Genomic DNA, 16580 nt, shown 5'->3' with positions numbered 1-16580 from the left:
GAAAAACTGATGGCAGATGGCACCACTACACATAACAAACATTAAGGGCCGTTCAAGTATTACGTAAGCAAATTTTTAGCCCTTTTTGACCACCACCCACCTTGTCAGCAAAATTTCGTTAACACGGTCCGCTACCTCATATTGGTGGGATCAGAAACGTTCGCGGGAGGGGGACAGAGGGGGCTCGTGCACCTCCCCCTCTCCCAGACGAAAAAATATATATTTTTAATGTACAAAACATTTAAAAAAGAAATTAACATATAAAGGTATTTTCTTTCGAAATTTTATTATAATCGATTTCTGTTAATTTCGACGCTATTTAAAGGGTAAGAACTCAAAATTTCTCTTTAAGAAATTCATTGCGACCTACCCTTTAAGCCATATATGGCAAGCCCTTGACCCGCGGACCAACTGTTGCCCTGAAAATTATCTGATGTGGCTTGCCCCCCCCCCCCCCCGAAAACCCAATTTTACAAAAACGAACTAAGCGGCACATTTGCATATCGCATAAATGACCCGTGGCACAATTCCAGGGCATTTAAGTACCCCGTGGCACATTGTCAGATCATTGAAGTAGGTCCGTGACATATTCAAAGATCACTTAAGTGACCCGCGACACAGTTCCAGAACACTTAAACAATCCGTGGCACATTTAGAGATCTCTTGATCTCTTGAGTGACATGTGACACAATTTTAGAGGACTTGAGCAGCCCCCCCCCCCAGTGTGGTTGTAAATCACTCAAGTTACCCGCGGAACATTCCCAGAGGACTTAAATGATCCGTGGCATAATTACGGATTACTTGAGTAATGCGTTGTACATTTCCACAGCACTTAAGCGACCTGGACACATTTCCTGAGCACTTGAAGGATCCGTGAAACATTTAGAGATCGCTGAAGTGGCTCGGTAAGGGATTTATCATTAGGGTGAATGTTAGTTCAAGTGCCCACAAACTAGCGAAAGATTTTTTCTCGTTTTTGGCGCACCGAGTAAGATGCAATTAAGAATATTTCATATTTTCATAAAGGGTGGTTGATGACGTAAGCATCATCCAAACCCCCCCCCCTGTCATCAAAAGTCAGCAAATCGGAAACCCCCTATCTCCACCCCCCCCCCCATCGATGCTGACGTAATACTTGAATGACCCCTTACACAGAAACAAACTTCATGACAGGTACTACACGTACACGCACATTCCCGCATGTACGAATTCGTTAGAGGTTCCGCTGAGGAATATGGACGAGGTGCATGTGTGGTTTAGTAGTAGTCTAATGTTATGCACTAGGCTATGAAGGGATTCAACGTCCCGTATTGCGTGTATGCTAGATCTCCAAAAGTTTTTGCATAAGTGACCGCCATCCAGATTGCATACAACTCTGCTTAGAATAGTGTTGTTATTGGGCAGTTCCATTTCTCCGTTACTTCACCCATATAGATACTGATGTAGGCTGTTCCTACGCCGTCCAGGCTTGGAACCATGTGGGAAAATAATTCGATTTTTTGATTTTTCTGGATCTGTGGTCAAGACCTGAGTTGGCAGAATATCTTTCACCGGGTGATACGTCCAGGACGGATGTTTATGCTATACATTTGTAGGAAGATGTGTTCCTTTTTTTTATTTCAATTTCGCGCCCGAGCCGCAAATTTGCTTTCTGCACTTCGTTATTCAATAGTATATGTATCGAAGAATTGTTAGTGAATACTTGTAACGCACTATTTGATGTTGTGGTGCACCCGTGATGAATAAAAGGAATATTCAATGAAGTGTCGGAAGCATCGGCAGTCAAAAACAATTTCGCATTCGGAACAGGATGGGCCAGAAGTGCGGCGTTGGCAATTGATTGCTTGCATGACAAAAAAGCGGATTTGGCCTCCTCGGACCAAACTATTTCAGTTTTATCTTTTTTTATCTTGCTTTTTGCTAATTCATGCAAAGGAGCTTGCACCCTGGCGGCATCTTTAAGGAATCTGTGATAGAAATTTACAATTGCCAAAAAACGCTTCAATTCAGTCACTGTTGATGGCAATGGATAATCGAGCAATGTTTGTACTCGATCTGGTAAAGGTGCAATCCCATCGGGAGAAACAAGAAACCCCAGAAAATTAATTTGACGTTGACCAGTACACCAACCTCTCATCTCAATTCGTCTAAGCCCTTCGTCTCGACAGACTTGCTAACTTCTCCATCAGTATTCGTCCGACAAGACTGTGTACGCAAACCTCTACAACAACCATACACCGGACCATTTGAAGTTATTTCAAGAACTGATAAGTATTTTGTTGAACATTAATGGCAATCATAAAACTGTATCCATAGATCGCCTTAAGCCATGTTTTATGTTAAATAATAATTTATGTGACACGTTCAAAAATCAGTATATTTCCAGGTCTGGCCGAAGAGTGCGATTTCGTATTGACCCTTCAAAATTAGCTATATGATTCGTAATTATGTATGGTATATATATATATATATATTGCAATTTTTTTTATTATTTGTATGATTATTATTCAAATTTTCTTCTCTTAAATGTTTCGTCTTCGACTGGAGGGGGAGTGCTGTAGTGCGTTCTTATCTGTATAGATGGCGCACCCTCCCCCGCTCCTGGTGATTGTAAAAAAAAGAAAAAATGTCAGTTGGAATTGTACCACCGATTTGTATACACGTGTCTTCCTTCTCGTTATGTTTCTTTCGTATATTAAATCGTTAAGTTTTCATTACGTTTTATCTTGTCACTATGAGCATCGGATCAGATCATTGAACCATGCAATAGCACCATATGCTATAATGCGGACGGCGACAACTTTATAAAGCGTATTTCTAATACATGTATTAATGCCCCATGGGGCCTGCCATTCTTTTAAAATTTTGTAAACATTTCTTTGTTTTCGTGATCAGATAATTCATGTTTGAAACCATGTCAAGTTTCTATCAAACATTATTCCTAAATATCTGATATTCATATTGTGTCTGTCTTATAGGACTGTTTCGCAGTCTAATGGTTGGTTTTCCTTTTTTGGGAGAAATCCATAAGTACATGCCACTGTGGTGGCATGTACCCTTGCATAATCCCTTGCCACTGTGGTGGTCGAGTGCCACTGTGGTGGTCGAGTGCCACTGTGGTGGTCGAGTGCCACTGTGGTGGTCGAGTGGTTATAGTGACGGACTCGCGATGCGAGGATCCGGGTTCGAACCCCACAGTGGTGGTCGGCTGAAGTTGGTTTTCTGTGGTTTCCAACTTCAAGGCGCAAATGCGAGCCGATCTCCCCGTTAAAAAGTCTCGCCACAGAGAGCAACAGTCCTACAACGATAAATCATTCAATCATAACACTTCACTCATAGTTGGAAAAAACTGGTGGCAGATGGCAGCACGACACATAACAAGCATTACACAGGAACAAACTTCACGTCAGGTTTCACTACACGTACACACACATTCCCGCATGTACCGATTCGTTGGGGGGTTCCGCGGGGGGTTGTGGGCGGGGTGCATGTGTGGTGTAGCAGTAGTAGGTAGGGTAAAAAAGGGCTCGGGGATCCATGGTGTTCTTAGGTCAGCCACCTCGTTGGGCAATTTGCCTGTTGTGGCGTTGTATTTGTATTTGTATTTGTATTTGTATTAATTGGATTTGGAGAATTCGATCTCTAATTTATTTTCTGTGAGCCATGTATCCAATAATACCATTGCTGCTTTTGCGTGCTCAGTGACATTGCAGATTCTTGAATCACCTATTACCATAGAAATATCATCAGCATACACTTGAATTTTTATATTTTCAGGCCAGTTTTTCGTGAGTAAATTATTTATGACAAGGTTTCAAATCATCGGCCCACTACGGGAGCCTTGAGGGCATTCTTTCGTTTGAACTGTAGTGGCCTCACCTTCATCCGTAAAAAGGGATATCTGTCTTCCTCTGATTGTATCAATTATTGTTCGTCTCACATTGTCCGGCATTGAAATGCTCAGAAGTTGTTTTATAGGAGACTTGACGTTTTGTTTCTAGACTTTTTTTTTTTTTCTCACTCATTCCTTTTGAAATTTTTATGCGAAGTGGGATTCGGTATTTCTGTTGACTTCTCTTGTAAGAAAAAGTAGCTTTTATCAAGTTTCTCTTTTTTGAAGTCTTGCATTGTCTCGAGTTCCTTGCCGTTCTCCTCGCTACTGCTTCCCTCTGGTAGAAAATCCATATAAATGCCTTCATCCCAAAATTCAATTGACGAATCCATTATTTTTGAAGGGAAGTGTTGGACCGTCGATGTATTCAGTGTGAGAGAAGTTTCTTTCGAGTGAGATTCGGGAGTGCAAGATATGTCGGTTTATATGACAAGATATGTCATTTAGTTTTACCAAGTGGTTTGCGCCGGCAAGAAAGTAGTATGCTTGAAAGACCTAACTGACTTTGGGAATCATGGTAATTGAGATTATCAGCAGAGAGGAGTGTCTTTGATTCACTGCCCTGTTCCTCGGAATTACTCGCCCTTTCTTCTACAGAGAAAAGCTGTAGGTCATGTGGAGTGTTATTATTCAATACCATTGAGGGTTCAGATTCCGTTGTTTCAAGATCTATGTTTTGTCTTTTCTGTCAATGGGATTTTTACTGCCACTTGACTTACAAATGTAATCCATTAAAGGAATCAGTTGCTCCGAAGTCTCTCCTCTCACATTCTGAAACTTCTATGTTGAACTTGAGCGAGTCTTGCTTTTCTAGCACAAATGAAGATGTTTTCTGTATGTTAAAAATACCAATTTTATGTTTCCGTTTTGTCTGTTCTGCTTTAATCGAAATCGATGTTTGTGAGTTGCGGGAATTCAGTTTTTAGGCCACGTCTGACGTTGACGACGAGATTGAGACATCCGAGTTTTTCGATGGTACTAAACGAGAGCTGAGATTGAAGATTTCATTGAAAGACTTTGTGAATTTTGAGTCTTTCTTGTTGATTCGATGTCAACTCTGGTCTTTCTTCTTTTTATCTCATTCATTGTGCTCATTTCTCTTAAGATGTAGTGTTGGACTTGATGTGATCGTGTCCGTATGGAATGGGTGATCTGTGGAGTCTGGTCGATTTGAACTTCCCACAAGGGTTTCTTTTTGTCCATGTTTGAATCAAAAGCGGGGGCAATCACTATCGGTGTCTTTGACTTATCCATAGTCAATACAAAACTATTAACACCACTACCAATTATGAAGAACATCAGTACACGAGACACATGTGTGTGACCCGACCGAATGGTCACCAAATAAAATTCGTTCACAAAAAATTATAGTATAATGTTTGTCAAAAAACTTTACGAAAGAAAATCAGTTATAGAAATAATTTAGAACTTGAAATACCAATCATGATGAAATGCAGTGGAAAGTCCAAAAAACTTGTCTCCTGGTTTACTGTTTAAGATTTGAAAATGGCGACTCATATGCATAACAGTGGATTATTTAAAAAAAACCATATCTCACTAATTATAAAAGTTATGGCAACGATTAACAGTGTGAATTACAGCAAATTTTCTGGTTGATGATCTTTGCTATCAAGTTTCGAAAATCATTCACCCCCTATCATGCCCAGGCGGTCCTTAAATATAGTTTAGCTTGAACGCTTGTAAACCATTGAAATTTATTTCCGGCGTTTGCAATCATGCCATCCACTTAGAACAAATTGGAATTTTTGAATGATTGTCATACCGTTCTGAAGCTGACATTCCCGCCGACAAATCAGATGAAAAATTTACACCGATCATCACTGAAAAACTTCAGCCATTGATAGCGGAAGATGATAACCGTGATGAAGACTGTACCGCTATAGCACGCGTGACATTAACAATATCCAAATTTCTTTCCTACTTCACACCACCACACAACTCCACATATGCACTTTTACTCCCACACGTAATGAACAAATTACTCATTAACTGCCTGCCGTAACCTAATATTCACGTTCCCAAACAAAATTTTTAACCGAGCACGAAAATAAACAAACTGCCTCCATTATGACTTGACTGGATTCCATCGAGGGGGTGGGGAGGATGAGGGAGAGAAATTAGTGCATATCAACAAGATATCGATTAGAAATATATTTCCTACCACACCTGCCAAATTGCGGCGGTTTTCTTTTTCTGGAATCGAAAAAAAATCGAATTTATCCTGTGAACGTCCTTCACAAACCGAGGATTGGAGGTGGGGGAGAGGATAGGTAAAAAAATAGGGCGGTATTAATATATAAGCAATTCCACAAGAATCAGTTTGTCAAACACTCGAGTGAGGTGAAACGCTAATGTGATAAATAGAAAAGCAAAATACTTGTTCCCTTTCATAAGGAGTGAAGAAATTTCGTATTCGTTCAACGATCGATATACAGGGTGGTAACTATCGACCGCCCAATAATTACACACGTGATTCCTTGTGAAAAACTAATATGGAAAAGTGTTTTCCGTTTTTTGATCTGACTTATAATTATTGAGTTATAACGATTTAACAATTGATGGCGTCACTTCAAAATCCTGCCAAATTCACCGAACTAACACCAAACGTTTAACTTGGCGTTTTTTAAAACTGAGCAATGATGCAACCCTAAGAAATCGAAAAAGTAAACCAGTTTTTCTCCTCTTTTGTTGTATGTGTGTGTGCACTTTCTAAATTTTTACGCGGTTGTTAATTTTTACGATTTTCCAAGATTGCAGAATTTTTGAATTCATCGTAAGATTGAAAAAAAATACTGCCACTCTAAAAATTCTGAAATTTTGCTCTGAAATGTGTTACTCGCCACGTGTTAGTAAAATGAACCTCAGCCTTAGAAATTAACCCAAGTATTTTTTAAAACAAATATTGAATTCTCAGATTTTTTAAATTTATAGTTTTTCAAACTTTATAAAATTCTAACCGGATGATTCGAGGTTCATCATCATGCCGTATAAACATTTTTACAAAATTTCAGAATTTTTGGTATAGTATTTAATATACAGTATTTTTTCATATCTTAAACGGAGATGAGCTCAAACACTGCAATTAGTGAAAATCGCATTCAAAGTGTTTTTTCTTGTTTACGTTTAAACTTTAATTCATTAATTTTTAATTTTATTTTGAAAAAAAACCAACAAATTAACCCGATTCACACGAAGTTTTTGGCATTTGATATTCACAATTGAATGAAATATTTTTTAAAGTCATGTTTCAAAAATCGACTTCATGTTTCAAAAATCGACTTCAGGGGTCATGAAACCCCTTAAATGAATAAAGTATCTCCAATAATTTTAAGATGAGATTTTTGTTTCCAGTTCTGATCCAGAAGTTCTGGAAGATTTACATGTTGCATCACAGCTTTCGATTGTAATTCTGCAACGCAATTAACTTGAGTAACACAACAAACATGATGAATGAAATCGATCACAGTTACAAATTGTCACGATGACATCTAACAATTTTTACGGCATCTCATTAATGTTATGAATATGTGTATGAAACAGTAGGCCCCTACTCAAAACCATATTTGGAACAACAGACAGTAAAGACATGGCTTTCATTTCGAAAATTGAGAGCTGGGGGGAGGGGGAGTGTAAGCATGATTTTTCGGGAAAAAAATTAAGAAACAAAATATACGCACACATATAAGAGCAAAGGGACTGCAATAGTAGTGCCTGCTAGTGCAGGCTGGAAAAAATTTCAAAATAGTCCAAATCTTGTGGAAGGTAAAGTAAAAATTTATTAATATTTCAGCGCGACAAAAACCAATTGCAGTCAAAAAGGAAATGAAAAATCTTCATTGCACATGCAGAAATCGTTATGAAAATGTGACTCGATGAATAATCGATAGAAAATATCCGAAACTACTAATTATTTTGAATATGTCAATTCATAAAATGCCTTAAATGTTATTATTTTACTGTGTTTACAGGTCACCTTCGTCAAGCTACCATTTTTGCAATCTTCGTTCAAGGTTTTTACACGTGACTGTTTCGATGAAGTTTTAAAATAACTCAAAAATATTGCCGTTTCAAAGATCAACATTAAAGATCTGATTAAAACGATAGCAAATAAAAAGGATCGCGTAGTAAACACAACGCATTGTATGCACCTTCCCTCAGAAAATTAGACAATAGTGAAGGTAAAAAAATTGCTCATTTTGGCAAAAAAAGGCTAAAAAAAAGTTCAAGTAGATCTCATTTGGCTAACATGGTACAAATCTTGCGATAAATTTGCCAACATAGAAGACGAAACTAATACGTAAGCGATACGTAATAGCAAGGTTATAGATAGTATCACACTACATGGAGAGAAAAAGTGTCAATTGGAATTGAATATTCCAGTTCATTTTTAAGAAGTGACAACCCGCTGTTGGCGGAAAAATGCACTTTGGTTCAGTGTTTGGCATATAACTGACCGTTAGAAAAATGACACGTCACAAAATTTTAAAAGCTTATAACTCACTTAATATTCGTCCGATCGAAAAACGGAAAACACTTTTCTATATTAGTTTTCACAAGGAATCGCGTGTGTAATACGGCTCGGATTTTCATGGCAATGTCATATTTTTTTTATGACAAACTATATTTTGGGTATTTTCAAGAAATAGACAATTTGAATTTTGGGAGACAAGTTTAATTTAAAATGTATATTGATGAATTCTTTTTTTTTAACTTAATAAAGTGTCCTGCTGGTGAGTGATGGAGGAGTGGAGAAAAATAATGAGCATGCGAGTTAAAATAAAATATTTATTACTATATAATTTATAAACTTAACATTTTCAGGCCGGTTGTTATGCGTGTTCATTCCGCGGTGACTGCCAGCGGAAGTGTGTATGTGTGTTAGATTTCCCGCCAAACATCGGCGGCTTGGCGGGATATGCAACAAGAGTAAGAAATAATAACTGAAAAAGAAGAGATGAAACAATGAGGAAATTATATAAGATCATATTTTTATGTTTTTTGGGTCAAAAATATATATTGGGCATATTTTGAACATTCGAAGAACAATATTAACTCAAATAAATATTTCGCAATCTCTCTGTTAACAAAACTCGTGATATATTCGGAGATAGTGTATTCAGTGGAAATCACAGCAATTGAGATTCGATTTGATCAAGTTCTTTCAAATGGCAATGGTGAGAGTAACTGATTAACCAAACAAAGCATTCCGTTATTCTCAAGGCCACCTCCCCTCTTAAAAAGACAAGTTAACTCGTTTGCACTCAATTGCTCACGTAATCTACCTTCATCGCCCTCCGCCTTGTCATTTAAAGTAAGCAAAAGCGAAACACCCCCTCACTGGGACTTTGGGGCTTACGTAATAGTTGAACGGGCCCAGAGTATACTGACAGAATGATACCATCCGTGATATCGACACGGATTGGTAAAAAATCTGAACCAATCCGTACGGATATCGTAGTAGCAACGGGATATCTCTCTCTCGCCTCCTTAAAAGTATCTTATTTTAGCATTGACGAGCCGAGATATTTTGTAAAGTTGATTTTTTAATGGAATACTTTTCCCTCTACCTCTTAATATGCACCTGCTGAAAATTGGAAAAAAAAAAAAACTCCTACTTCATTAAAAAATTAAGTATGGCACTTTGTAAGGGGGTTGTGTGATTTCTGCTGCGTCACTTAAATGCTTAATATACAAACTTACTGTTTTATTTTATTTCTTTTCCCCGCTCACAGAAATTGCAATGGGAAACAATATTTTATTTCCAATGACATCATTTTTATTTAATTTTTTTCGGATCAATAAAGGATCCTACTGTTACGGGATTTTCCAGGTCAGGCCGGGTGGACTAAGGGCTCTTTTCCTTAATTTTATTCATTGAGATGGGTGACCAATACGGATATCGACGCATTGTTTGTGGTTATTTATGATGTACTGCGACTAATATTCGTTCCCACTTTCAGTTTATTTCACAGGCAGTTCCAGTGAGCTACGGAGACACGTCAGAGCCGTTCAAAGCCGATCAAGTCCCGACTCTGAACTGAACACGCAGAAAGTCACCGATACGAGGTTATAGCAGCGACATCGGTTCCTGCTTAATCCACAGTTCGTATTATACTTTCATACATAATGCTCTCATAATGCTAGATTTTATAACAGCAAGGTCTGAAAGCTATATATCCTGAGTATACCCCGATCCCCGGGCATATTCTCAAAACTCGATTAATTTTTTTTTCTCTTTGTTTTCATGACAGGTCGTCCGCCTGTACATTATGTCATGTACGTAAGCTTGCGCTACTGTGCGTTGAAGACCGAGACTGAACCGGCAGTTGAGAAAATTGCAATCGAACTGCTTCATTTTTCATTGGTATCTCAAGAAACAAAGGCGAGTATCGTCAGCAATTTTCAATTGTGTACGTATGCGATGTGTGTGTGTGTGTTTTTTACCACTGGTACGTAAATAGTACGCTGTCCGTTTAATTTTGAAGTCTTAGCTTAAGAAACACTGGTGTGGCACTCACTTTTATTTATCTCGCACCCCTCCCCCAATAAAATTCCATTTAAAAAATGTTGAAGTAAAGAATCAAGTGTGTTTAAATTTGCGCAGAAAAGCAACATGTTTCGAAGTATTAAATATATACTACTACTACTTTACATCCCACAAATGCATCTCGTCAACATTCCTCTACGGTATTTCTAACGAATTGCTACATGTCAAAATGTGTATTCTGAGTGTATGTGTGGCCTTAACGTACTTATGCGGTCAGAGTTATACCTATTTCGTGTTCTTACTGGTGCTGCTATCTGTCTTCCATATTTTACGGTGAAAACGGCAAATACCGAAATTTTCGTGTTTTGTGTTGTGTATCGTGTTGAAGGTCTGCCTGCCTCTCTGCTTTATTCAGAAACTTTCTAAATAGGCTTGCATCTGAGCCTCGAAGTTGGAGGATCAACAGCCGACTACCACTATGCCGCCAACGAGATTTGAACCTGGACCCTCATCACGATGCCCACACGAACAAATAAATACCTCTATTTACATAAACCAGAAGTACAGCAGCCTTCCAAACGTACGTCTTTCCACCTCGAATTCTACTGTCCGAATCCCTAGAATCTCGTTCTTCTATTCTAACAGTCACATGCAACGCGAATCTTTCATGCATTCCCCAAGTCTTTTCAAATGTCTATACTTTGTAACATTATTGATACATTCGGGGCCTCATATACACTCAGAACCCCACATTCCGGCATATACCGATTTGTTTGAAATTCTACAGAGGAATATGTACGAGATGCATGGCTGTTATGTAGTAGTAGTGACTTGTAGTGACCATAACACCAAACATGGCCCCCGCTCTGTCCCTTGAGGGATATAAGCGGATTACCTTGCGGCTGGGCCATGCTGGAAGAACTGTTCTGACATCCGGGCCCGGCGAACATCCCCCGACTCGCAAGCCGCCGGGACCCCACTCCATCCCAAGCAGCCACACTCCGGGAAGCTCCCGGAAACCTGCGATGGTCAAGAAGGAGTACAGGTGGACCGCCCGCCAGATCTCCGACCCAGCAAAAACATTCCGAGCCACTCGGCTCCCCTAGTCCACGAGAGAACACCCCCGTCCGCCACTCATCGCTCAAAGGAGCAACAGAACGGAACCAAACGTCAGTAGTGTACGCAGCGGTTTGGCGTAATTTTTCGGCACGCTCCATCTCCGGGGACCCTCCGTCCTTTCACTTTCCCTACTCTTCGTGGGGGGGGGGGATTTTCTTTGTGATGCTGCTTTTCTTTTACTTCCGTTACACTTTCCACTAGTGTACAAATTATGCTGCTTAGCTCTGGGGCTATGCCAATTTCCGCCGCTAGATGGCGCCACCGGAAATGTTTTCTATTTTTCGCGCGTTTTTGACCGACTTCCTTTTTTAGCCGGACTTCGAACCGGATTACCTGTCGACCGTATTTATTTTCAAAATGGCGGTTGGTCTTATTTATTTGGAAAAAAACTATTTTAGTGTCCGATCGGGATTCGAACCCATGACAACCGATAGAGTATATCGTTCTCCAGGCTAGTGTGTTAACCACTGAACCAAACAGACTTGCTAGACGAATGCCTTATGAAATAAGTATATAAAAATAATAAAACGTAGAACGTTTAAGGAAGTGTATTAAAGAACGTCGCTCCTAATTTTGATGTGCCTATGATCGACGATCGTCCACGGAGTTATTGGTGAAAAGTGCGCATATTGTGAACCATATCTACTGTTTTTCAATTATTTTCCACGAACCATTTTTATTTAAATACATTTTTAAAAATTTTCTCAAGATGGTCGATCACGTGACCCACGTTGATGACGATACTAGATGGCAGCACTACCGATATTTAACTTCCGTGAAAATTATTCACTATGTCGTTATATAAAAAAATTTATGAAATGTCGTCCCGATTTTCTCTTTGGACATGAAGCTGTATTAGAAATGAATTTAAAAGAGAAAAAATTAAGTCGCCAAATTACGGCGAAAATGTCAATTTTGGCACCAAACTCTCTAGCTGTTTTCAAATCTCAAGTTTGAAAAGATATAGTTCGTTTGTGGTTGATGATGATGCTAATTAACCACTAGTGTTCAAATTATGCTGCTTCGAGAAGAGCCTTTTTATTAAAAAAATATCCAAGTTAATCAAACATGATTAAAAAAAAACGCTCACTTTCCAAGCGTTATTATTTTTACCCATCGTCTTTGGATCTTTAAGAGATTAGATACCAAAAATATGCACAAAAAAAAACCACACACAAGTTTTCATTGTCAACATTTCTATATTTCCTTCCATAACGAAACGAGATTTGTAACTACACCCTTAGAAAGCTTATTCTTTAGACATCACTTCTTATACCACATAAATAAGAAAGATATTGTGTCTTCCCGCACTTTATTATTTTATTTCTATTTTAGTTTTTCATTATGTCACTTTATTCATGGCTTTTATTTTATTCACTTCAAACACTTAAAAATTTATTTATTTCACTTTATCAAACTTATTCTATATTTAATTATTCAAACTTTTATTCAAAAATTTTTAATATTTTCTTTATTTTATTATCTTTTTCATTTCGTTTATTTTTAATCATTCAAAATTTTATTTTTTAATGTTTCATCGTTTATCTATTTGATTTTATTATCTTTGTGTGAACATTTTATTTTCATTGATATTATTTTTTAAATTTAAACCTACTTTTAGTTTTTCATTATGTCACTTTATTCATGGCTTTTATTTTATTTTTTATTCACTTCAAACACTTAAAAATTTATTTATTTCACTTTATCCAATTATTCTCTATTTAATTATTCAAACTTATATTCGAAAATTTAATTTTTTCTTTATTTTATCTATTTGATTTTATTATCTTAGTGTCATAATTTTATTTTCAGTGCTAGCTTATTTTTTCATTTTTAGTTTATTTTTATATTACATTCACAACCACTTAAAAATTATTTATTTCACTTGTTTTAGTTCACTTTATTTCCATTGATATATATATATTTTTTTTAATTCAAGCCTTTCCAACTTATTCTATATTTAATTATTCAAACTTTTATTCAAAAATTTTAATTTTTATTTATTTTATCTATTTGATTTTTATTATCTTAGTGTCATCATATTATTTTCATTTCGTTTATTTTTCAATCATTCAAAATTTTTTTTTTAATGTTTCATCGTTTATCTATTTGATTTTTATTATCTTTGTGTCAACATTTTATTTTCTTTATGTTTTTATCGTTACTATCCATCTATATATCGTTTTTTCATTATCTTCGTTATTTTATTTTTATTTACTTAAAAGTGTTTATTTTGTCGTTTGAAGATTTTACATTTCTTAAATAATATATTTTTTAAATTAAAATGTCATGTGAATAAATTTCACGCGTAGTTCAAAAAATGAGACAGACTACAAGTTTATACAGTTCAAATATTTATTCATATCAAGATATCGATAGCATGCTCGATAAGTTTATACATTTGTCTGGAATTTAAATTAATTCCTTTTATCGTCGGTGTGTTATTGACAAAAACACGAATGTCATAAATTGTATTACATTTCGTGAAAAAAACACCATCACCAAGAGGTTGGGAACGAGAACAGTTTCCTCTAAATTTGAAGCTGGGGTCGTCGTACACATTCAACGCAAACACATTAACGTGATAATCACGGACACAACGATGATCCCGATCAAGGCTTTCCCGGTCTCTTCACGGCTAAAAAATTTTCTCTGGGCCGTCACAGCGCTATCCTTTGATACGTCTTGCATAACTCTGCACGTATCACGATCTCCACTGGAAGTGACAAATGCTAGCGGGATTTCAGCAATTAATATGCTTCAGTATGAAAAATCGACGTGGTCTTTCTAGTGTTAAATTATATTTACGTTGAATTGGGTGTGAAAACCGTGTCTCTGACATGTCTCAATGAATAAAATTTTCATAACTTAAGAAAATATTCATTTCCTGGCGTTTTATGAAATATGAATGTTTCTTACATTTCTGCTGAAAATATTTCTAATGTTTATCAATCCGGAAGGTTACTTCGGCTTACGTACTATGAAATATTATATCTGTATGTTTATTCGAGTTTTTTTTTTCATGAATTTTATGTTCCTTAGCAGACATTGTTATAACGAGAGGCATGTTTTTTCGAATAGTGATGAGAATAACAAAAGGCTAAAAATAAACTACGGTATCCGATATGATGGGTGTCAACTAAAGAGTGGACACGACATTTTAACTTTTATTCTTTCTCGCACCATTTTTCTCAGAAGCATGTGTGTATTCAATAAAATAATAATACTTTTATAAAAAAAAGGGGGGTAAATAACACGAAAAAATGTTAAAACTCATAAAAATGATAGAAATGTTAAAATTCATAAAAATGATAGAAATGTTAAAACTCATAAAAATGATAGAAATGTTAAAATTCATAAAAATGATAGAAATGTTAAAACTCATAAAAATGATAGAAATGTTAAAACTTATAAAAATGATTCCAAAAAAAAATCCACAAGGAATTTTTAGCCAGCAAGACTTCAAAATGAAAGTCCTTTTTTACTGTTTCTAAATCGCATGTTATATCGTGACTTAGAACGTGACCTACGTGAGTGACACTTAGAATGACCAACTGAACATTATTCCTCCCTAACTATTCAGTGTGAATCCATTGTTTCTTTCATAAAAGTTCTCACAGTGAATGCTTTCCAAAAACAGTTTTTGGTTTCCAGTCCTTAATTCCGACATATTCAATTTCTCGAGATGAACGAATTCTCAGCGGTTTTCTCTCATTCAATTTACTATCTTTTACTAATTTTAACAAACTCTTATTTCAAATGAAATTAAATTTATTCTTTTTATACATACAAAAAAAAAAAAAAAAAAAAAATTGAAGGGTATTTATGAGAAACATAACCGAGACAAATGCCTGTACCGACGATTAAAAAATTACATTGCAATTAAGGGATAAATAAAATATTTATAAAATAAACAAAATAATAATAAAAAAATACGTATATAGCTTTCATGTCAACGACTTGGTACTTATAGCGGCTTACCCTCCTTACGATAAAAAACATATTTTCCCCCCTTGACATTATTTTTTCCCTGTTGAAATCGATTCAGTAAAAATACGAGTGATTTTTTAAAAATGTTACTACATACACCACACACTACATAGTGTCAAATACCTAGATAAAAAACACAAAATAACACTAAAGACCATTTTTAGAGAAAGGTAATAAAAATTTATTCATAAAAAAAGGGGGGTATATACATGGGGGAAGAGCGACTGATATACGGCAAGATAAAAAAAAAACAATAAACAGATTAAAAAAAAGAAAAAAAGGAAGCAAGCTTTCTCTCCGACCGAGGGAAGCAGCCGTCATGACCAGGGTAGTAGTTCTACAGCGATACAAGAAAAAATAATATCAGGTTAGCAGGCGACGCTTGTGTATTTAAGTTTAATATTTTTAAAACAGATATATTAACAGCTGAAAGACAGGGCCGTAATAACCCATTTTCTGACCGAAAATCTCATATGCATGAGAAGACTACTCAATTTTAAAAATGTATATTGATTTACATTCTATATAGGTGAAATCAATATTAAAATATATACATACATATATATATATATACTATTACGAGTGAAAAACTCGATAAACAATCGTTTTAAAAAAATTTTGAAACAATACGTCATACAAATTCAGTCAAAGCTTCTACTGTTTTAATTTAAGAAGACGTTCGATTTTTTTTTTTTTTCAAAGCTTATTGAGAGCGTTCTGATAAGACTAAAATTTAAAGCCGTTATTTCTGTGTATGATATATTTTAAAATAGTACTATTTCAAGAAAAGATATAATTAACAATTAAAAAAAAAACTTAATAATATGACTCACCATGCTTTCATAGGCTGATTTCATACAGCGTCCTATACTTCACACCCAGGGCTGATGCTATCCAGGATTTATACAAATAAACCTCATCCAAAGGGCAGCTCCCCGTCGATGTGATGACCACAGCTCATCGATGTTGCCAGACGCCAGGGTTCACCGGTCTCGATATTCATAACCTTCTTTTTCAGCAGGGTGGCCTTTGGACAGCCGAATCTCTCAATGTTAAGGGCCGGTATCCCTA

The 16580-nt window shown here is 36.3% G+C and overlaps 1 protein-coding gene across 6 annotated transcripts in view; it reads left to right on the top strand.

The window, feature by feature from the left end:
• The window catches only part of LOC149064563 (nephrin-like), a 144973-nt gene that overhangs the window by 105389 nt on the left and 23004 nt on the right, over positions 1–16580 (top strand). For 5 of the 6 annotated variants that reach the window (XM_089255448.1, XM_089255447.1, XM_089255449.1 and 2 more), the window contains 2 exons: positions 9874–10015; positions 10165–10295. In XM_089255448.1, coding sequence (XP_089111574.1) covers positions 9874–9986 — 113 coding nt within the window. In that variant the 3' untranslated portion in view covers positions 9987–10015; positions 10165–10295. Of the gene's footprint in view, positions 1–9873; positions 10016–10164; positions 10324–16580 lie in introns of all 6 variants that reach the window. The other variant, XM_089255445.1, reaches the window with a different exon arrangement.

Source organism: Pholcus phalangioides, unplaced genomic scaffold (genome assembly GCF_987345545.1).
Source record: "Pholcus phalangioides strain wild (caught in Gottingen) unplaced genomic scaffold, Ppha-v1.0 ptg000042l_1, whole genome shotgun sequence".
Lineage (NCBI taxonomy): Eukaryota > Metazoa > Arthropoda > Arachnida > Araneae > Pholcidae > Pholcus > Pholcus phalangioides.
The sequence above is the reverse complement of the archived record's forward strand: the minus strand, read 5'-3'. Positions and strand labels throughout refer to the sequence as shown.